The 23888-nt window shown below is 44.5% G+C and overlaps 1 protein-coding gene across 1 annotated transcript in view; it reads right to left on the bottom strand.

Moving 5' to 3' along the window:
• Positions 1-292: 292 nt before the first annotated feature.
• The window catches only part of LOC309556066 (prostatic acid phosphatase-like), a 107988-nt gene continuing 84392 nt past the window's right edge, over positions 293-23888 (bottom strand). Inside the window, exons 9-11 of the mRNA XM_082258378.1 lie at positions 22813-22919; positions 10547-10722; positions 293-467 (exon numbers count right to left, since the gene is read on the bottom strand). Of these exons, the coding sequence (XP_082114504.1) occupies positions 349-467; positions 10547-10722; positions 22813-22919 (402 nt within the window). The 3' untranslated portion in view covers positions 293-348. The remainder of the gene's footprint in view (positions 468-10546; positions 10723-22812; positions 22920-23888) is intronic.

Genomic DNA, 23888 nt, shown 5'->3' with positions numbered 1-23888 from the left:
CAAATCTGATTCATTCATCTTGTAAATTTCCTACTTTATATTCCAGTACATGAAGTCATTTATGTAATCTGCACACTTAACAAAACATGGCGGTCACTTTTGCTCTCCACACCACCAAAAAACTAAAATACAAGCACATCCTCTGATTTCACGTCATACTGTTTTGTTGCAGATTTGTGTGACCTCTTGATGAGATGGCAGCAGTGATAGTTCTTTTTTATCCGCCTTGGTGCCAAATGTTTAGTAGCCTGTTTTCTTTTTTTTTTTTTTTTTTTTTTTTTAGGCACGGTCATTTAATATAACATCAGTTTTAATGGCATATGACTGAGTGCGTCTCCAAAGATTTCCTCATACTGCCTCGTAACTCTCCTTCATCAAGTGTCTCCGACAGATAAGAAACACGACCAAAAGACCAACTAATATAATGGCCAGGATAATCACAGCAATGATCAATCCAGAAACCTTGCCTGGAAAAAAAAACACATTTTTAAATTAAACACCATTAAAAAATGACCATCAACATACAATATATTTATTGCAGGGAAATTTTGCAGCTAATTCAGATCCCTGTACTCAATAATATCCGTTATCCCGAGCAGGCTATTAGCTGTCATCTCAGATATTTTGCTCACAGCACCCCCTGTTGGTGAATTTGAGATCACCCATTCATTTCTCAATCGTTTCAATTGACTCTAAAAAGCAGAAAGAAACCATGTAATCAGGGGAGGAGTTTAATTTATAGATTGCTTTCGGCCAACTGTACACACATCAATGTAATATTTGAAATAGAAGACTGATGCTGAGTACACATTGTCATTTTTAATCAGTGCAATTATTAGCTGTGATTATTTTATTAAATAACCCTGTTCATCTCTGCTGTCAGCTCAGCCGGTTGTAACTGCAATCTAAATTTTATGTGTCCTGGTTTTAGGGGGAAGTTGGCAACCCTAGCTATAAGTGCTGTGGAGGTCATAGAGGTTGGGTCCTGGATGGGTGTTACATTGCACCAATATTTAGGCTATGGTCCCTTTAAGGGAAGTATGGGATCACAAGAAGGCAAGGGTTAAGCCGTCTCCCAGAGAGACCAGCTCTTAAAGACAGAAAGTAGTGTCAGTGGGTGTGGAGAGTAGGAGCTGGACATACACCTGGGAGACTGAGCTGCTAAAAAAGAGTGTGTTTGTGTGCTGCATGGTGGCTGGAGACAAGCTACAGCTTGGGACTACATACCTGGGGTAAAAACCCCTGCCAAAAGCCGGTATTGTTTTATAATTTCCATTTATGCTGAAGTTAAGCGGACTTTTAAGTTATGCCTGTTTTCTGAACTGTTTGCTGCTGGAAGCCTTATTTCGGTTTTGGAAGAAAATAAACCACTTCTTGTTGAAGTTTACCCGGCTTGTGCACGTGATCCTTTGGCGCTATCACCCCAAATATCACAACTGGTGTTTTGGATGCGGGCAGTGCATTTAAACCGAAAAAAAAAAAGCTGATTTGAAAAGTGACTTTAAAGAGACAGTGTACCCATTTGCATGTCCTGGGTGAAGTCTTTGCATACAGCAGGAAAAGACATGGAGGATGATATCAAGGCACTAATGCAAGCCACTGTGTCCCAGCAGCAAGCCTCCATAGAAGCAAACCATCGCCATGAGGAGGCTATAGCAGCTCAGCAGGAGACTACCCGCTTGCTGCTCACCCAAGCCCAGCAGGAGGCTACACAAACACAGATGGTGGCCTTAAAGGAGGCAGTACAGCATCTTGCTCAAGGACGAGAGCAAGTAGATGTTGGCCCTGGCAACCAAATAGCCGTGAGAGCCAGCCATGTTTTACAGAAACTGACTCCAAATGATGATGTAGAAGCCTTTCTGTTTACTTTTGGAAGGATAGTGGAGCGAGAGGGGTGGCCCCGTAACCAATGGACTGGCATCATCGCCCCCTTCCTTACCGGGGACCTGCAAAAGGCTTACTTTGATCTTCCGACGGAACACATCAAAGACTATGAGTGGCTGAAGGCTGAGATCCTGGCCCGCCTAGGGGTGACTACAGCCGTTAGGGCCCAAAGGGTGCACCGCTGGAGGTACCAACCTGACCGCCCACCGAGGTCTCACATGCATGAACTGGTGCAGTTGTTAAAAAAATGGCTGCAGCCAGAAACGTTGTCTGGCCCACAAATGCTGGAACGGGTGGTGATGGGCAGGAACCTGCGGTCCCTGCCGGATGACCTTCAACGCTGGGTAAGCCATGGAGACCCTGCAATAGTTGACCCATTCGTGGAGTTGGTTGAAAGGTATACCGTGGTGGAGGATCTGCTCGGACCTGCCAAGCGACGGGAACCCACATCAAGGGCAGGACGGCCAGCTGCAGCATCCAGGAGTGGAGCCCTACCAGACCCGGGAACCTGCATCCCTGCCTCAGTTTCGCCAGATCCACAGAGATCGGCCCCTGGCAACCGAATGGGAGACATACAGTGTTGGCGCTGTCAATCCTGGGGCCATACCCAGGCGCAGTGCCCACTTCAGGAGGAGCCCATAGAATGTGGGGTGGACAGGAGAGTCTCCTTCTATGCCCAACTAGCATGTACCACCCATCTAACAGCAGGACAGTTTGAATGCAAGATTTGGGTGAACCACCTTCCTGCCAAGGCATTACTGGACTCTGGGAGTATGGTGACACTGGTCCATGCTAGATTGATCGGGAGACTCGGCCCTGTGAGTAAGACTCTTCGGGTAGTATGTATCCATGGGGATACCAGGGAGTACCCCTTTGGTTCCTGTGACTGTTTCTTATAGCTGCACCTTAGTAACACAGGAAGTAAGGGTGGTAAACTGCTTAATCCACGATATCATAGTGTGGCGGGAGTCCCACAAATACCGGGGCAGGACAAAAGTTTCCGCATTTTGCGTTAATTGGGGATTTGCTTTATCGAGTAACTGAAAGCCGAGGGGAAATTATTGAACAGTTCAGCGAAGGCTCCTCGATTTAGCCCACAATGACGCATTAGGCGGACACCTGGGGGGGCGGAGAAAACAGAGGCCAGAATAACTGACCAGTTTTACTGTGCTTCCTGCCCCACTTGTCAGTTAACAGCCCCAGTGTCACACTATAGCAACCCCTTAGTTCCCTTGCCTATAATTGAGGTGTTGTTTGAGCGCATTGCTATGGACCTGGTGGGGCCTTTAGTAAAATCTGTGAGGGCGCACCAATATATATTAGTAGTATTAGACTACGCAACCAGGTATCCGGAGGCAGTCCCATTACGGAAAACAACCTCTAAGGATATTGCCCAAGAGTTGTTTCATATGTTTTCACGCAGGCTGCCCAAAGAGATCCTGACGGATCAGGGCACCCCGTTTATGTCAAAGGTGATGGCGGACCTCTGCAAACTCTTTCAGATCAAACAGTTGCGAACGTCCGTCTATCACCCGCAGACAGATGGCCTTGTTGAGAGGTTTAATAAGACCTTAAAGTCCATACTAAAAAGAGTGGTCCAGAGGGATGGCATAGATTGGGACATGTTGCTCCCGGCCTTGTTATTTGCCATCTGGGAGGTTCTGCAGACCTCCACGGGTTTTTCGCCATTTGAACTATTGTATGGGCGAAGACCCCGTGGATTGCTGGATATGGTGAAGGAAACATGGGAACGTGAGTCCTCACCACACAAAACTGTGGTGGAGTATATTTACCAAATGAGAGAGAGGGTGGCAAAAGTAATGCCGTTAGTAAAGGAACACCTCCAAAAGGCACAGGATGCCCAGAGGAGGGTGTATAACCGGTCCGCCAGGATAAGACAGTTCCAGGTAGGAGACCGGGTAGCTGTGTTAATACCCACAGTAGAAAGCATATTCTTGGCCAGGTGGCAGGGTCCATTTGAGGTGGTGGAAAAGGTTGGTGATGTGAATTACAGGGTACATCAACCTGGGAAGAGGAAACCCTACCAAATCTACCACGTGAATTTGCTAAAACCCTGGAGCGACCGAGATCAGGTATCCGCTGTGGTAGGGGTCACTGTAGAGGACCCTGCAGGAGTTGAGCTAGTGCATGTTGCTGCCACCCTGACTAAGTCCCAAAGCCAACAAGTGAAAGAATTTCTGCAGAGAAATAAAGAAAAGTTTTCAGGATTGACAGGTCTAACCAACATAGTTGAGCAGGACATTGTTACAGAGCCCAATGTAAAAATCCGCTTAAAGCCCTATCGCATCCCAGAAGCAGTGTCTGAAGAGGTAAAAAGAATGCTGGAACTTGACATCATTGAGGAATCGCAGAGTGAATGGTCCTATCGTTCTGGTACCAAAACCCAACGGCACTCTGCGATTTTGCAATGATTTCAAAAAACGTAATGAAGTCTCAAAATTTGACGCATATCCGATGCCCCGGGTAGACGAATTGATTGAGAGGTTGGGTCCTGCCTGGTACATTACCACACTGGACCTTACAAAAGGGTATTGGCAGATTCCCCTCACTAAGGAAGCCAGGGAAAAAACAGCCTTTTCCACTCCAGAAGGCCACTGGCAATATAAAAGAATGCCGTTTGGTTTACACTCCGCCCCAGCCACGTTTCAAAGGTCTGTGGACAAAAAATGACGGCCCCATGGACGATACGCTTCAGTATATCTGGATGACATTGTCATTTTCAGTACTGATTTGGAGTCCCATCTATCCAGGCAGGTCCAGGCAGTCCTAGACTCTTTGAAAAGAGCAGGGTTTACCGTAAATCCAGAGAAGTCGGCTGTTAGGATGGAGGAAGCGAAGTAACTGACGGCGGCAGAAAGAAACTACGCTGTGGTGGAGCAGGAGTGTCTCGCCATCAAGTGGGCACTAGGCTCTCTGCACTACTTCCTGCTGTGTTGGAAGTTTCGCCTGGTGTCCGACCATCCCCCCGTTGACCTGGATGCGACAAAACAAGCAGACCAATGCCAGGGTGACGAGGTGGTTTCTGTCCCTCCAGGAATTCAATTTTATGGTAGAGCATCGGCCCAGGAGACAGCATCAGAATGCTGATGTGCTCTCCCGAGTGCATTGTATGGTGTCCGATGGTGCCTCCAACACCTCCACATTGAGGCAGGGGGGGGGATTTGTGGAGGTCATAGAGGTTGGGTGTTACATTGCACCAATATTTGGGCTATGGTCCCTTTAAGGGATCACAGAAAGGCAAGGGTTAAGCTGTCTCCCAGAGCTCTTACCCTCGCCCTGGGACCATTATAAAGGGCTAATTGTTTTAAACTTTTTTTTTTTTTTTTTTTTAATTCGTTCAGCTGTTTCCTAGTTTCCAGGCCTAGGCAAATTATGCCATATATCCCATGAGTCTTCAGGAGCGGAGGAGAGTTTTTTACAGCTAAGCACACCCTCCTGTATGCATACCTGAACTAAGGGCAGATGGATAACAGTAAGTAAATGCTACATTTATTATCTGCCCTTACTCAAGATGGCCATGTAGCCATGGCCAGAAATGCTGGGGGGGGGGGGGGGGGAGGATTGTTTTCAAAATAAAGCTTGGAGACATATATGGATGGGCGCATTTGTTTTGAATATTAAAAATGAATTAAATAGTGTTTTTGGTTTGTGATGCCTAGATGAAGTGTAGTTCCACTTTAATGGAGTGAAAGAAATGTCTTATAGGTTAGGTAAACAATAGCAGCACTGAACACGTTTACCTCTCTTTGCTTGCCAAAGGTCAGTTGCATTCTAGCAGCAAAGTTATCAGTGATAATTACCTTGAAGGTAACTAGGCACAACCCTAAAATTCTAAGCATCTGATTAAAAAAGGTTACCTTCACATATCACATTTTGAAATGATCATCAGACCCACTCATCCAGGCAGCTGAAGTGGAAATCTTGACCTTATGGCCCCTTTCACAAGGACTTTCCGATCAGGTCCGCCGTTTTTGTCAGGCGGACCAGATCTGATGCTTCATGCACCTCTATGTCCGCTGACACCTGCTTGCTCTCCAATCCGATGTGGTCCGTGAAATCCAGAGGGATGGAAACCCTATTTTCCATCCGTCTGGAGGATCTGATCGGATAAGAACGGATGAAAACGGACAGGCGGATCGGCGGATCGATCCCCGCTGAGCAAAAGGGAGTCCGCCGAGCGTAAAGCCCATGTGAAAGGACCCTAAAAAGTTTGTTTTAGCAAACTTTCCACCTTCTGAGCCTAAGCATTGCTCCTTTTAGGTGATGAGTTGATTGTCATTAGCTATCCACATCTCTGGATTTAAGAATTATTTTGACATGGGGTTTTCTGAAGGTAACTTCTGCTTACATATTTCTTCAGGGTAACCTCTGCTTACACATTTTTTCACCATATGCTCAGTTTCGATCTTGTGTAAAAGGGCTTTGCTCTTCTGATTTTAGAGCACCCTAAACCCAGGTTGTAGATTTAAATTCATTGTTACTGTATAGTGTGAAGAATGCCCAGCCTAATGGTAGGAATATACGATAAGAAAATCGTACGAAAATGTCCGTTCTGTGAACGATCGGCCAATTTTCTACTCATTGATGCCGAGCAAGTAATACCCAATATCGTTATTATGAAAAAATGGAAAAATTGTATTGTTTTATGAACAAACGATTTTCTATTTGTTGGTGTGAAGGTCGTCAGTTAAAAATCTATTGAACATTATCATGCATGAGCAGAAATAGTCAACAACCCGGAAGCAGTGTTCAAGAAAGATGTTTTGTAAACTTGAATGAAAAATTCCAAATAAACATGGAAAAAGAAATATGAGCAAAAGCATATAATATAATTAAAAAAAACATGTCATTTAAAAAAAGGTTTAACAATTATTGTATTTATAAATGTATTATTTATCGAAATGTGTCATATTATAAATATCTTCTATTGCAACGCTGAATTATGCAGTTCCAATGTCAGTCTCTTCAATGAATCGCGTTGGAACATTTGTTCTGGGAGGAAGGGCGTGGCTACAAGGTCACACGCACACTACATCACTTCCACTTGTTCGTGAGACATCAACACTATGTATGAATTCGATTGCTCTTTGAAAGATTTTTTTCCGATTGGTTAATGAAGGCGATGATTTCGACCAACGAACGCTGTTTCCTTGGTCGAGTGATCAGTCAATTTTCTAACCGTGCATTTCTGCTATAAGGCTGTGTTTCTTCAAGTATTTCTTTGGACACAAATACTCATATGTATTCATTCTGCTTCAAAAGTTACTCAAAGGCTAAGGTTCCTTCCATGCGGCGCACCGTCCGACGAGGTCTGTGCGTGGAGACGGAGCTTCCAGATCCCCGCTGTCCTCTATGGGGAGATCGGATGAGAACGGACCGCCTGTCCTTTCTCATCCGAACCGATCCTCCAGACGAATGGAAAATAGGGTTTCCAGCCGCCTGGATTTCACGGGCAGGATCGGATCGGAGAGCAGCGGGTGTCAGTGGACATGTCACCGCTGACATCTGCTGCCCCATAGGGATGCATGGAGCATCTGATCCGCCTGGAAAAACTGACAGGTGTATCAGATCAGATCGCCCGAGGGAAAGGACCCAAAAGCAGATGAAACATAGCTCCTGCTCTTGCACCTTAAGTTAGCGGGTTAAATTCTACAGAAATGCAGATCCTGAGTTCAGAACAAAGGCTTGTGTATGAGTAGCAATATGTTCAAAGTAAAGCCAAACAATCTATACAACAGGTTTACTTTAAGGCTCCTTTCACACTTGTGTACTTCATGATTTCCAATGAGTACCGTTCATATCTGTACGACTTCAAGTCGCAATGACTTCAAAGTAGTCCCTTCACTACTTTGGGCTGATTTTAATGCGTTTTGAGGTCCAAAGACATAGGCATTGCTTCAAGTCAGGTCAAAATCACGGTACAATCGCACACCTTTTAGGTCGCACAAGTGTGAAAGGAGCCTTAAGTATAACTGAAGGCTAAACTTTTTTTTTTTATAGCATTTGATAGAGTGGAGAGGGATTAAAACACTTGTCAGGTTTTTATTCCTGCCCTTCACCTTCTCTATTTGTCTCAGTAACTGATATCACTGACAGTAAGGCCCTTTTCACACTTGTGTGACTTGTCCTGCAATTTGGGACTGCAAAGTCACATGACAAGTCGTACTCCATGATTTCCAATGAGTACCTTTCATATCTGTACGACTTCAAGTCGCAACAACGTCAAAGTAGTCCCTGCACTACTTTGGGCTGATTTTAATGCATTTTGAGGTCCAAAGACATAGGCATTGATTCAAGTCCAGTCAAAATCACAGCAAAATCATGTCAAAATCGCAGCATAAAATTGCAGTAAAATTGTGCGACTTTTAGGTCGCACAAGTGTGAAAGGGCCCCTAAAGTGAAAGAAAATCCCAAGTTTTGAGTGGTCACCAGAACAGGAACAGAGGGGAAATCTTCCAATTGGCACAGTAGTTTTAGTAACTATCAGTATTTTTCCTCCCATTGGAGGAGCTTCCTCTTATTTCCTGTTTTGACTATGGGATGGGAAATGAAGAGAATCTCCCCAATGGAACACGGATGACCTCTTTACCTCCTCATCTGATTACTGTACCATCAATCAGTATCATCAGTTCTATCCAATGACCCAGCTGACCTAAAACATTAAGCCAAAATGTAGCTGACAAGGAGAGGTGTGTGTATATCACAAGAACTGCTAGCTAAAATGATGACAAAACTATGACTTCTTTGGTAGGTTAGGCTTGGTCCACATCTATGCAGTTTGCGATTGGTGCAATCTACAGTGCATTTTGCTGTGCGTTTTTGCACACATGATTTTGCTGCCTTGTGTTTTGCATGCATTTCTTTTTTCTTTTTCGGTCAACTTGTTGTTGGGCAGATTTAAAAATACAGATCAAGGCAAAAATGCACTACATGCTTTTGTGCAGCTTCTCCATTGAAGTCTATGGAACCAAAAAAGCAATGTTTTGTGCTTAAAGTCCATGACCCTTTCCAAAAACGCAGCGGCTGAAAAAAAGCATAGATGTGAACGTGTCCCATAGGAAACCATGTTCAATGGACTGTAGTACGTTTTCTGCAAAAATCACCAAAAAACGCATTGGTCGTGACCCAGGGCTAAAACATATATGTATTTAAAGTAGAACTTCAGACAAAAAACAATTGCCCCCAGTCTGATGACTAATATTATTCAAGTCACTTCTTCTGAGCCTATGTTGCCCTGGACCCTCCACTCAGTCCGCCTTGATTGGTTGTGGGTGCGGACGTGTCATCTTCAATGGGGCATATAACTGGCGTGGCGGCGGCGTCCGGTAACCACGGCCCGGACGACGTCATATATGACGAAACCGGTAGTGCGGTACCGGATGCTACCTGACCACGCCCCCTGAACGCCAGCTGTATCTACTATGCGGCTTTTATGACATTTGTCTGGATTGTTTTTTTTTTGGATTGTTTTTACCTATGCAAGTGTAACCTAAATAAATGCTTCCTTTTTCATAACTGGATTACGCTATGTGCTTTCTTACTCTCCTTTCCCACGCATATGGGTCTATTGCATTGTTGGAGTTGCCTGTGAGTTTGTGATTTAACCCCTGAACTCCTGGAGGAAAAAGATCAGAATACAGATCTGCATATAAAGCGTTTGTGGCCTGTCCATTAATTTGGGGGCCCACGTTCTGCGGTAAGCAGCCATTTTGTACCATTCCTCACAGGTGCTTCTTCCTGCTTCACCATCCTTTGGGAATTCCTGCTTTGAACACCAGCCTTTTGCTCATTGTCCAATCTGGGACTCATAGTCTGAACTTTATAATTTCTATTGGACTTTTATTTGATGCACGGTTTTGGATGCACTATATTTGTTAATTCATGTCACTTGTTTCACGTATCATTATTATTTGTATTTTTCACTAATTTATGATTAGCGCTACATGATTGGTATATATAATGATTAATTTGTGTCTTATGGATACCTAGATTTGAAATGTGTATTTAACTATTTGCTTAGTGTTCCACATTAAAGTAGAATTCCAGCCTAACGCAACTAGTCTTAAATATGTTTCCTCCCACCTCCTGCTACCTATGCTGACTAACCTGTGTAAAAAAGATGTGTATACATACCTTTTTTTTAGTCACGTAATCCACAGCTTTGGCTTCTCTGTGTGAGCCAGCAGTAGCTTCAGGGGAGAGGATGGGGCACTGACAACGGCTGGGACATACCTACGAGCAACAGCACGGCTCCTGGAATGCTCAGCCAATGTTGAGCGTACCCTCCTCTCCCCTGCAGCCGGCGCTCACAGGGGATCATGTGAACAGACTCGAGAGGATTAAAAAAAAAGGCAAGTATACAGATCCTTCTTTTTTTTTTTTTTTTTTTTTTTACATGTGATAGGCAGTATAGGTATCAGGAGGGGAAAGGGGACATTTTTTAGGACCAGCTGGTGTTAGGCTGGAATTCTACTTTAGGTTGGTCCTAGTATGTACAGTATATGTTTGGCAAAAAAGTTTATTTTATGAAAATGTTAAAATGTGAAGGAAAACATAATGTCTAATGGTATAGTAAAGGGTTCAATCCTTTCAGTATAACATTTGACACCTTGGTTATATAAAGATAGAACTGTAACCATACCTGAGAGATTTTTCACATCTTCAAATCCACATTCTTTTCTCCAGTCTTGTACACAGATTGAGGATGTCAGGTCAGTAAAACGCTTCAAACTACAAGTCTGTGAACATTCTGGTAAAGCAATTGGGTACGGCTCAACCGAAGAATCATTTCTATAGTACATCTCAATAGTATAGCTCCTATTATTTGAATATATAATAGTTAATGTTTTCTTTTTTTATCACATTATGCAAAATTCCATGTATAATTTTTGACATGTAGATCAATAAACAGTTAATATTCGATACTTAAAAGAATGTTTTAGGTAGTGTATGTTAGTGTTAAAAGAGATCTAAAGTCACAATGTACACTTTTATTTTATAACAGCAGCATTGTGATAGCAATACAAATGATACTTATTATTGACAAGCTTACTTGAAAAATCTCCTTTCATGTTGTGAGTGCTGCCTGTCTGCTGGCCATCTCTATCCACAACTTTCTGGATTCCCTGCATGCTTTTCAGCTTCTCCTCAGCTACTTACTTTCAATTTCTAAAGACTATATATCCCACAGTACCTTACTGCCTGTAAGCAGTGACTCCTGCACTGACTCCGCCTCCTGAAACTCCTCCTCTCTGTACCTCTGTAATTCAGAAGGCAGGCTCTGTGGAATGCGTAACACAGCCTACTCACAGGGCATAGTAAAGAGTGTGTCATAAAATTCAAGCCATGGTGGAAGGAAGGATAATCAAATTATCTATAGGCTGCTTAACTTTGCTTGTAGCCTACAAAATAAGAATTCAGTCTGTTTTCAAAGGTGGACTCAGTCTCCTAACTGCTTTGTCTCAAAAACAAGAATTAAATGTAAATATTCCAAAAGGAAACAGAAAGCAAACAAGACTTTTAACCATTCTCTGCTTGATCTAAAACCATAAATACAAGTTCATACTAGAAATAAAGTTTAGTGGAAGTTGAACTATCTTAGATAATGACCTAAACAACTTCAGTGATTTTACTATCAACTTGGAGGATGAATTGTTCCAAAGTGCCTGTAGTTACAGAGGTCAGTGAGAGACTTATTTTAAAACTCATATACTCTTTCCTAAGAATGTGTGAATACCTAAATGTCCATAGCCTCAGCACAAGTTTATTATGAACCAACGACAACCTAAACCCCAGGCTATGCTTTAAGGTAAAAATTTTGCAGCCCTATATACTCAGGAGATGATCCAATATCTACAAGGCAGCTTAAAGCAGGCCCAAATAAGCATTTATCATTAATGTTATCCAGGAGGTTAGAAAAGCCTTCCAGATTATGGTTTTCTTTTGTGCTGCCATTGTCTGCACCCGGGTCATCCTGCCTACTCCTTAAACATAATTGTTCACGCTAGGGCACTCCTGTTTAGGGGGACAAATAGCCCAGAAGACATTCCCAGACAGTTGGATTGTGCCTGCTGGTCTGACTATTCACTAATGTGTGTGGCCAGTGGTGGACGTCAAGGACTGAAGGAGGCACTCTTAGCAATCTCAGTGTTTGCCATTGCTTGAGAAAATCACAGAAGAGGGGGGCGCATGCGCAAAGCTGTCCAAGCAAGTCATGCTGGTGTGAGGCTCTGCATCTACCGGGACTAAACAGCCATGACGCGCCGTACTGACAAGCTGCCTGCTGACTTTACAAATAGCTGGGAACCTCTGCAGCCACCTGCAATAGTTTTCAATGGGGGAAAGCCCAAATATAAGCCATAATACACCTAAAATGGCCACACCTCCATCTTCCCGACCATCAACCCTGCATACGCCACACACTCCAAAGCCTACCCGGTTCCCTGCTACAGCTACAGATGCAGGTAAAGATGATGAGTCAGACACTGAGTATGACCATACTCCCCTGGCTTTTCAGTCAGATAATCCACATTCAAATATACTAGTACAATTTGAGAAAATGCTCACAAAAGCCCTAAAGAAAACATCTGATGCCATCACTGACAAACTGACACAAGAGATATGTGAAGTAGGCCACCGCACCTTTGTGTTAGAACAAAAGATGGATGAACAGGTCCTTCTTACATGCATCCATGCAGAGGAGCTAGAAATCATCCGCAAGGAAAACTTAACATTACAGGCGCACCTAGAGGACTTTGAGAATAGAGCCAGACGCTCAAGCCTCCGCATTTGCGGTGTATTCCAGAGTCAGTAATAGATCTTCAATCCCCAATTACTGCACTCTTTCAGGAACTGACCCCCTCAAACCCCATAGAAAGACTGGAAATGGACAGAATCCACAGGTCCCTGGGACCACGACAGGAAGAGGGCCCACCACGAGATATTGTGGTAAAACTCCACTTTTTTCATACAGAGGAGCAACTGATGGTGGCTTCCCACAATAGGGATTCACTTGTATTCCAAGGTCATCGATAAGAAATATTCCAAGATCTCTCCCAGATAACTCTTGCCAAACAGAAAGCTATGAAGCCTTACCTACAGATTTTACAACAACATTGCATCACATATCGCTGGCATTTTCCCTTTGCCATTTGTTTCTCCTACGAAGGAACCTCCTACCAATCAGATTCTGTTGAAGACCTCCAGGCCACACTCCAAGATCTACGCATCGTGCCAGCCGAATCTGTTGCTGAGGGCTCTCGGGGCAGAGCAGTCTCCAATTCTCCCAAGAAGACACCAAACACCTCAGGTCTTCAAACCACATCCGAAGACGCTACATTTCACCAGGTCCAGCTCCAGAAGAAGACTCCATGCCATGGATTGACACTATTGCCCTGTTAACTAGGGTTATTCTCCCCGTGTCAACCTCTTTTCCCTCTTCAAGATGTCAACCTGACAAACCCAGTAGGTGACACCTTTAGAACGGTATCCATTCAATGTTCTCTTCCAAAAACGTCTGAACTCTATTCTCCAATACATTCAATTGCTAACGCTAACCTATGTAAGCCTTAGGCCTACACCTCCCCTACCCTCTCCCCATACCCCTTCCACCCCTTCCCACTACCCCCTACCCTCCACCCCCCCAACCCTCCTTCCCCTTACTTGTATTTGTTTTATTTGCTAATAATGTAGTCTGGTATCTTGGGTGTCTCAAGGGCTCAGTATGCTTTGGCTTCAACTTCCCCTTCCAAAGAGAAAATAATCGGTACCGCCTGCCCTAAGTAACCAAGGTCGTCCTTGCTCCCAATGCATCTGTAGCCCTTGCGCCTCCAAAATACCTCTTGGTGACCTGGCACCCCCCCCGACCATGTTAGGTGAGGAGAACCAGGCTCACACATGTCCCAACAACTACTTCAAAAGTCCTGCTCAAAGCCTGCCACATAGTTTTATGTAATCTCTCATCTTATCATTAATTTGTGAAGTTACCCTGATCTCACTTAGTCTCAACTTAGGGGCTTTTATGCCTCCATTTATCGAGGCATGTTTTAGATCTAAGCTCAATGGTTTATTTTTGTAACTACAAACTCTAGTTTACTAATGTTACCTGCTCCATTGCTTCCTAGGTCAATTGAATTGTCCACAAAGGCTCCCCGATTGTCGATTTAGAAACCCAATGATATATGTTCAGTTGAACTTTGTCAATCTTACGGTATTGTGTTACCATATTAATGTCTGTTTTTTTAAGGCAATTCCCCGGACACAGTTCACTGCTCCCCCACCTAGTTCTCGAGTGCCTCACCTCCAAACTTTTTGAAGGAATTGCAATTTTTTTTTTTTTTCATAACCAGGTGCTTCTTGGACTACTCCCCCCCCCCCTTTTTTTAATTTTTGTTAGGTCCAGTGGCAAAGTAGAAGATTCTACACCCTCGGACCTCCAGTTCTGTCACTTACTTTCTCTCTGCAGTGCTTATAACCCATCCCATCTACTCCCCCCTCTACTCCCCTTTCTTCCTCCCGCTTGAACCCGTCCTCTCCCCCCCCCCCCTCCCCCTCGCTAGAGAGATACCCACCAGCCTCCAAGGTTTTTAGTGAACCAAAATTTACATACTGTACTACAGATACTATTGATGACCTCCCTTAATGTCCTAACACTTAATGTTCAGGGCCTCAATTCCCCAGCAAAACGGAATAAAGCATTCCACTCGTTTTCAGCCCTCTCAGCCCAAGTGGTTTGTCTACAGGAGACGCACTTCTCAACTAACTCAACCCCTAAATTCTTTAGCAGTCAATATCCCCAAGTATACACAGCCTCTGCCCCCACCAAACAAAGGGGGGTTCTTGTAGCATTCCATCGGTACACGCCGTTCACGCCCCTGGTGGAGTTCAGAGACCCAGAAGGTCGCTACCTAATGCTCTCTGGCAATCTCTTTCATAGTGAAGTGACAATTGTCTCTTATTATGCTCCCAACAGAAATCCAGTTCCCTTTCTTTCCCATTTACTATCAGTAGTTGCCTCCCACAAAAAAGGAATGCTCTTGCTTTGTGGTGACTCAAACCAGGTGCTATACCCCTTTTTGGACAAATCACCAACCTCGCATACAGCCCAACACCTCTCCTTTGAGCAACTCCTGAACCAATATTCTCTACTAGACTCCTGGACAGAACCCTGCCAGACGCCAATATGCCCATGATTCTCACCCTCATAAGCAATTTTCCCATATAGATCACATTCTCATCAATATCAGCGCCTCCCCACTGGTCCTAACTTCGACCATTGCACCCTGCTCATGGTCTGATCATAATGTGGTTATTACTTCTTTCTCCTCCTTAGTCCCTAGACCTAACCACCACTCCTGAACTATCAATGATAGCTTGCTGACCAACCCAACCCACTGCCAAGACCTTGAAAAAGCCATTAAAGATTACATAATTAACAACAGAACTTCAGAAGGCTCCCCTCTCTATGGGACTCTATGGGAGGTCCACAAGCCTGTTATCAGGGGAATATGCATCAGCCAGGCATCACACATTCACAAAGAGAAACATCTGCAACACAAACATCTAGAAGGAGCCTTCTATAAGGCCTCAGAAGCATTCCAAAACTCACCCACTCTGTCAAATAAAAGCACCTACGAAAAATCGCACCAAAAATGTGACCTTTTTCTGACAGAGTCGGCAGAAAAACGTCTCCGCAGATCGCAGCAATCTTTACATTAAAACGAACAAACCGGACACGTTTCTAGCCCTGGCGCTTCATTGAGTTGACTATACCCCTAAACCTATTCATCTGAAATTAGGAAAGGACACCTACTACAGTAATCCTATTAGGATCCTACAAGAATTCCGTAGACACCTTTCCACTCTATATACAGCCCCAACTTGACGATCTCCTCTCTTTTATCCAACTTCCTTCCCTCTCCTCAACCACAGTTAAGCCCTAGAACGACCCATCAAGGCAGAAGAAATATCAGCCATAAAAACCTTAAACCACATAAACGACCAGGCCCTGACAGATTTTCGGCTAATTACTATAAGAAATTTGCTTCCCACCTCATCCCTCTTTTATAATAGACTTATAACTCGATTCTCTAGGTTTTTTTTTTTTTTACCTGAGACTACTTTTACAACCTAGTATCTGCTCAAATCCAACAATGAGGGGTTTACCCTTTAAACCTAATACACAGCGTAGCATTACTTGTTTGGAATTAGCTTCCCTATTCTGGTCTTTGACTAAAGTAATGTCATGATCTATTGATGCTGTGATACTCGAATGTTCCTGATTGCTAACCTTTTTTTCTATTATATATATTGTTTTGTTCATTGAGAAATGTTAAATAAAAGATTTGAACAAGAAAATCACAGACAACAGGAAACAAATTGTCTCCTGGCTTACCTTATATTGAACAGGATTAACAAAGAAACTTGTATAAGCATTTGATGCATAGACTGCAAGACTTTTTTTTTAATAGCCAATCAATAATTGAAGGTGACCCACAGGCTATTACTAATAGCCAGTGAAGCTAAAGCTGACCATACACTAAGCGTTCATTTGAAAAATCTTGTCAGTGAAAATGCCATCAAAAACATGGCAAATTACATTACTTTTAAAATGTTGTTTATTTTTAACAATTTATTTTGGAATGAACTGAATTTCTTAATCATCATAAATTATGAGAAAATCAACAAACATTCTGAAAATGTAAATGTAAAATAAAACAAATCCTACTGGTGTATGACCAGCTTAAGTGTACTGGCATGGGCATCTATGTGCTATAAGAACTATTATACAGTATACATGTAATATGAAAACCTCTACTTTTTCTTACGTCCTCTGATAGTTGCAGCCCGTTCAGTATTCCTTCACGAGTGGGTAATGCGCTCTCTCTGCAGGAGAAGGGCTAGGTAGTTAAAAGGTTAACAACAAAAGCTTTACACACAACACAGCTCTAGGGGGCTGTCCCTCAGGCATTACCCATCAGCATCTAGGTGCTGCTCTTCAGTTTCATGCTGCATAGCATCAGGAGTAGGTCTAGGTTTCCCAGCTTGGACCTATGTCTCAGTTTTTTTGTCTTTTTCTTTGAAAAAAGTTTTTCCTTTTTATTTTCTCTCACTCACTATCGCTAGTTAGTCAGGGGGATCGCCTGGAGGACTACAAGCGACAGCAGAGCTGGGCCTCCCACTGGATAATATAGATCCTTACGGTGTCCCGGCCTGCCAATGATCGTGAGCAGGTTATTGGTATACCCAGGCCTCGCCACAACGGTGCCCCTATGGACGCGGACGAGCCTGCAGAGAATTCATCTTCACCGGGATGTCTCAACTCTGGAAAGCCCTGTATTGCTAGCATCCCTTCCTGGCTGATGGCACCCTCACCCAGGGTGGTAGGTTTTTCCATATCGGAGCGGAGCCTGTTGTCCATGGTATGGTGAATGAAGCTACCCCCATGTCCCTGGGACAGTTGTCATGTGAGGGTGTTATGTGGGCCCACTCCTGGGGAAGGCAGAAATAACAGTCTCTGTAGTGTCCCCCTCCCTGGACGTTTTAGAGGCCCCTACCTCCCTGCCCCTGCTGGGGGCGCTGTGCGCTGAATACTCTGCTCAAAAGCCTGGATGGGGGGGGGGGGTGTGGGGGCTTGTTACATGTCTGGGGATATCCCCGAAGGGGCCAGTTTCCTGGGTTTGTGCTGACTTGGCGCCGATCGATCGGCCGCCATTTTGTGTGAGGGCAGGCTTCTGGCTTCCTTGTGTGGGAAGCAGCCATTTTCTTACCTTTTGGCGCTGGTTCCGGCACCATCTTTACTATGGGCGGCTACCTAGTAAGGGCGGAGGCCATTTTGCGAGTGCTTCCTCCCATTGTTTTTTATAGGCATCCATACTGTGGCTCAGGATCTGCTGATGTCTGAACGCACTACTCAAAAAATGGCCAATGCCCTCTCAGTTTTCTGACCCAGAGCCTGATTTGGTTGCCATGGACAACGTCCCCCCTGAGGGGTCCCAGTCCTCACATTCAGATGAGGAGGAGTTCTCCTCCACTGCGGCTCGGGAACACGCTATAGTGGACGCACTTATTAGCTCTATCAGGGAGACTTTAAATATTGATGATGAGCCCACCCAGTCAGGTAAGCGAGTTTCTTTCGGGTCCCGCAAAGCCCAGAAGTCGGGTCAGGTTCCCCTGCCCTGAGGATTTTCACAAAACCGTGAACGAGCAATGGCGTCGCATCAAGCATATGCTGGCGGTGCCTAAGCGGTTTCAATAGCGTTATCCCTTTTCGGATAATATCCCTTTGTCGACAATCGTTGGACGGTGTCACCAAAGGTGGACCACACTGTTTCCAGGTTAAATAAATCTACGTTGATGCCCATGGAGGACACCCTGGTTTTCAAAGACCCGGCGGATAGGCGCGTGGAAACGCTTTCCTGTCACATATATTTGGTGGCAGGCTCCCTGCTCAAACCTGTGTTCGCTTCTGTGATGGTTTCTCCAGCGGTCATGGAATGGTTCAAGGTGCTTAGGCGCACCTTAGTGGGGGAGTCGGTCCCTTAGACTGTTCTTGACCTAGTGGATCAAATGGCCCAGGCCGTGCTGCACCTATGTAATGTGGCCTTGGACGAGGCTCCTTTGGTCGCGAGGTTCTATGCGGTTGGAGGGTCGCAATCCACTGCATTATTTGGCTAAAAAGTTGGTCGGCTGACCACGCTTCCAAGAAGACTCTGTCTGATGTCCCTTATATGGGTAATCGACTTTTTTGGGGATACCTTAGATGAGTTGATCAAAGGTCTTATGGGTGGTAAGAGTACCCTTTTGCCCCAAACCTCTAAGGGAAAAATCACCCCGCGCTAGGCGGGTCCTTCCTTCAAGGCTCATCGTGGGTCCTTTCGTGCCTCAGGGGCATAAGAAAAAGGAAAATTCTTCAAGACCTCAGGCAGTCACAAGAAGCCATGGTCCGGAAAGCCCAAGGCCGGTCAGGTCGGTTCAGCAGCCCAGTACTCCTCTGCCTGGAGGGACGCCCTCACCCATTTCAGGGGTGGGGGGACGTCTGCGTTACTTTCAGGAACCCTGGTTGTCCCAAATTCGGGACAGGTGGGTTCACAAACTGTTTAATTCAGGGTACAAGATCGAGTTTCGGTCTCACCCTGCAGACAAGTTCTTTCCATCAATCTCCGTCTGACTCCCGATCGTTTAAAAGATCTCAAGGGGGGTGGTGCAAGATCTTCTTGCCCAAGGAATTATTGTGCCAGTCCCTCAGTGGGACAGGTTTCACGGGTTCTATTCCAACCTGTTCACGGTACCCAGAAAAGAGGGCAAAGTGCGTCCAATTCTGGACCTCAAGTCTCTGAACCGCTTCGTGCGGGTGCAGAAGTTCCAGATGGAATCAATCCGGTCGGTGGTGGCATCATTGAGTCCGGGGGATTTTCTGGCCTCCATCGACTTAAAGGATGCGTATCTGCACATCCCTATCTACAAAGGTCATCACCGGTATCTCCGCTTTGCAGTGGCAAATGAGCACTTTCAATTTGTGGCATTACTCTTTGGTCTCGCTTCGGCTCCCAGGGTATTCACCAAGGTTTTGGCTCCGGTGCTGGCCTTGCTGCGCATGAAGGGGATTGCGGTCCTCGGCTATCTGGACGACCTCCTGTTGAGGGCGAGCTCGTGTGCCACTCTGTCGGGCGATCTGACAGTCACGGTTCAGTTGCTCCAGGAGTTTGGGTGGACCATCAACTTCCAGAAGTCGGCACTGACCCCGTCAGTTCGTCTTAGTTACCTGGGGATGGTCCTGGACTCTGCTCTGCTCTGCATGCGGTCCCTGGGTCTGATGGTTTTGGCCTTCAAAGCCATCCCGTTTGCTCAGTTTCACATGAGAACTCTGCAAGCAAAGATTCTTGCCAGGTGGGACAGAAAAACTCTTTGGACAGGAGGATATCTTTGAGCCACCTCACGATGACGGACCTTTCGTGGTGTCTCCTGTCACCCACTCTGACTCAAGGCAAATCCTTTCAGCTTCTACTGTGGATGGTGATCACCATGGATGCCAGCCTGTCGGGCTGGGGTGGAGTTCTGGGCACACTTTGTGCCCAGGGAACGTGGTCGGCGGAGAAATCCTCCTTACCGATAAACGTCTTGGAGCTCCGAGCAATCAAGCTCTGCTTGTTCCATTGGTCGACTCGGCTACATGGTCGCCTGGTTCATGTTGAAATGGACAACGCCACGGCAGTGGCTTACATCAATCACCAAGGGGGCACCAAGAATGCCCGGGCGGCCGAGGATGTGGCCGAAATCCTGTTTTGGGTCGAGACGCACGTTCCAGTGATTTCGGCTGTTCACATTCCAGGAGTGGAAAGCTGGCAGGCGGACTATCTGAGTCTTTTTTTTTTTTTATGCAAAGTGCCAGCGCTTAGGTGAGTAATATGAATATAAATAAATAAATTAGTAAATAAATAAGCTGCTGCTGATAAAAAAGAACACCTTTTTAAAACAGAAGAATTGATATGTATCAGCGCTGCTCAATCAATATGTGCAAAATACAGTGCTATAAATATATGTCACAATTATAATAAATTGCAAATAAAGTGGTATATTGTGCTATCAAATAACTTGCTATACCGTGCTATCACAATGGTTAAATCCAAAAAACTTATGTCATATAATAAATAAAATTAATAAATGAATTTATAATGTAAAGTGTCCAGTGCTCTTATGACAAATAAATAAATCAATCCTCTTCATAAAAAGTGCTCAGTGCTTGTCTTGTGACAATAAATGAATAAATAAATAAATCTTCTTCACAAATAAGTGCTCAGTGCTTGTCTGTAGACACAAAATATCCAAAAGTGCTGGTGCTTATTGGTGCGTCCGGGTGCTCACCTCTCGGTCCCCTACTCACCAGACAATGGAAAGACGCCTTATGCAATTTTATCCTCACTGGTCTGGATCACAGGTTAACACCAGGTTGCAGCACCATACACCACTATCTCATAACGTGTTACAGCAGTCTCCAGCTGAAAGCATCCAAGAACGATCTCCCCATGCTGGATTAATAAACAGAGAGAATCCTCATCGTGCAGTATATAAAGATTTTATTTCAAAGCTAATAAAATTGCACTTACAGCATTCAAATGAAAACAAGCGATGTAATTTCCTAGATCGGAATGCCAAACATTTCTGTGCGTTCCACCCGTATAAACCAGAAATGACTTGGTGCGTAAGGTTGACGGCTTGACGCGTTTTGCTCTGCCAATCAGAGCATTCTCAAAAGGCTTGAAAGACAAGTTTTGGGAGGCAAGGGTCTCTCGGATGCTGTCATTCCTACCTTACTGAAGGCTCAGAAGGCTACCTCCAGGAAGATTTACCATCCTCGCTCTTTTTCGGTGGCGAGGGTTTTGGCCTTCCTGCAGGAAAATGTGGATCAGCGCTTGGCGCTGGGCACGATCTATGGTCAGTTGTTGGCCCTAGTCATTTTTTCCAGCGGCCCTTGGCGACTAACTCCTTGATTCGCACCTTTATTCAGGGAGTGCGTCATCTGGCTCCCCCGCGGAAGGCCCCTTTGCCTCCGTGGGACCTCAATTTGGTTTTGTCCATTTTGCAACAGCCTCCCTTTGAGAACATCAGTGAAATGGCTCTGCCTGTGTTATCCCAGAAAGTTGCTTTTCTGGTGGCTATCACTTCTGCTCGCATAGTGTCTGAATTGGCGGCTCTGTCTTGCCGTTCACTTTTTCTGTTTTTTCATAGGGATAAAGTGGTCTTGCGACCCGACAAGTCTTTTCTTCCTAAGGTGGTATCTGATTTTCACCTCAACGAAGATATTGTTTTATCTTTGCTTTGTGCGAAGCCCAAGCGTCCCAAGGATTTTGCCTTGCATTCGTTGGATGTGGTCCGGGTGGTCAGGGTTTACCTGTCTGCCGAAAAGTCCTTTGGGAAGTCTGATTCCCTGTTTTGTCCTTCCCAAGGGACCTCGGGAGGGTTTGGCTGCATCTGCTGCAACCATTTCTAACTGGATCAACCGACTATTGTTAAGGCCTATTCAATCAAGGGTCAGGTGCCTCCTTTCCCTGTGAGGGCACATTCTACTAGAGCTGTCAGTGCCTCTTGGGCGTTTCACCATCAGGCTTCTGTGGCTCAGGGGTGCAAAGCGGCAACCTGGTCGTCTTTGCACATTTTCACAAAATTCAACAAACTTGATGTGAAGGCATCCTCGGATGCTTCCTTTGGCCGCAGGGTTTTGAGCGAAGCGGTTGTTTGGAGAGACACGTTGTTATGTCTCTTTCTGGGGTGTTATTTGTTCTGGGTTGGCTCCTGTTGAGCTTCTGTTGCCCTGTTGGCTCAGTTTTTTTCTCTGGCCTGGTTGACACGTTGCCTTTTATTTAGGTTGCGTCTTCCCACCCCTCACACCTGCACTGCTTTTCGACATCCCACTCGTGAAGGAATACTGAACGGGCTGCGACTGTCAGAGGACGTAAGAGAAAATAGAATTTTTGTAAGAACTTACTGTAAAATTACTGTAAAATATAAAATATTATTAGTCCTCTGACAGTTGCAGCCCCCACCCCTCTATTTTTTGGGGGTTATTTGTCTTCCTGTACTGCTTGCCACGAAACTGAAAAACAGCACCTAGGCTGATGGGTAATGCCTGAGGGACAGCCCCCTAGAGGTGTGTTGTGTGTAAAGCTTTTGTTGTTAACCTTTTACCTACCTAGCCTGCTCCTGCAGAGAGGACGCATTACCCACTCGTGAAGGAATACTGAAACGGGCTGCGACTGTCAGAGGACTCAGAGAAAATTATTTTACGGCAAGTTCTTACAAAAATTCTATTTTATTGAATGTTTTTATATATATAAAAAAAAAATATGAACTAAATGAGATCATAAAACAAAAAACTATAATCCTACAATAATCAATTGTTTAGCTACTTACTCATTGCCAACCTGGTAAATCTCAAAGAAATGACAAGAGGCATAAGGAGGGAGTTTTCCATTGGAGACATTTAGAGCTATCTGCAGAGCACCTATAGTTGTATCATGCTGCAATAGATAAACAGACCATACCAATTGTTATAGGTTAAGTTTAGCCTAAATATAGTATAATAAAGTAATGGTCATCCTCATAATTTCTATACATGAATCTGCTGTTAATTAGCTAATTTCTAAAACACATTGAAGGGAATTCACAACGAGAAATACGTAAGTTTTGTGGTGTAAATATTGGCACATTTTTTTTGTGTACCAAATAAACTGCTTTGAGACAAATTTTATGTGGTTTTGCACATGGCAACTCATGTTAAATGCTATCTCACAGTTCCTCTAATTGTCCAGTCTCGTGCAGAAAATTAATGAAGCACTTGTGCCAATGTTCTAAAATATATACAATTGCCAGAGTTGTAGAAATACTGTAGTGAGGAGGTGTGAACAGCACTGCAGCAAGGATAGGGGAGTGTGTATGGACAACCAGTGATGTAGGAAAGAGGAGAAAATTAAGGATGGTCCCAGAAGAAGATTTTCAATTTTATGACAAAATGTTGGTGTATGCCAGAGTAAGCACACCATAATCCATTTTGCCTCATACACACGATCAGATAATCAGAAGAAAAAAAAAATTGCTTTTGAATTGATCGCACAATAATCTGACCGTTAGTACACAGTTTTCGACAGCCGATCGGGACAGTTCGTCCAACAATATCCGAAGGGACAAACACAAAAACTTTTCTCGTACGATAGCCTAGTGAAGGACAATCATTTAAACAGTACAGTATGCGTTCGATAAAAATCAATAGAGAAAGACCACGCATGATCGGAAATGCGAAAATAACCTGGAAGGAGATGGGAGAACATAAACAATGTTCGAACTGCGAAACATACGACCAGAAAATCGTTTGCAGGCTATCCCAATATCTCTCAACGTTCCCTGACACTTTGTAGGGTAACTATTCCTCTCCCTTTTTTGTGGAAGGGGACTCCATGCAAACAGGAAGCTTTTCCAGAATTGTACGGAAT

Source organism: Pelophylax lessonae (genome assembly GCF_965119305.1).
Source record: "Pelophylax lessonae genome assembly, chromosome: 5".
In the NCBI taxonomy this organism is placed as follows: domain Eukaryota; kingdom Metazoa; phylum Chordata; class Amphibia; order Anura; family Ranidae; genus Pelophylax; species Pelophylax lessonae.
Note: the sequence above shows the minus strand (reverse complement) of the source record. Positions and strands in the feature narration are given on the sequence as shown.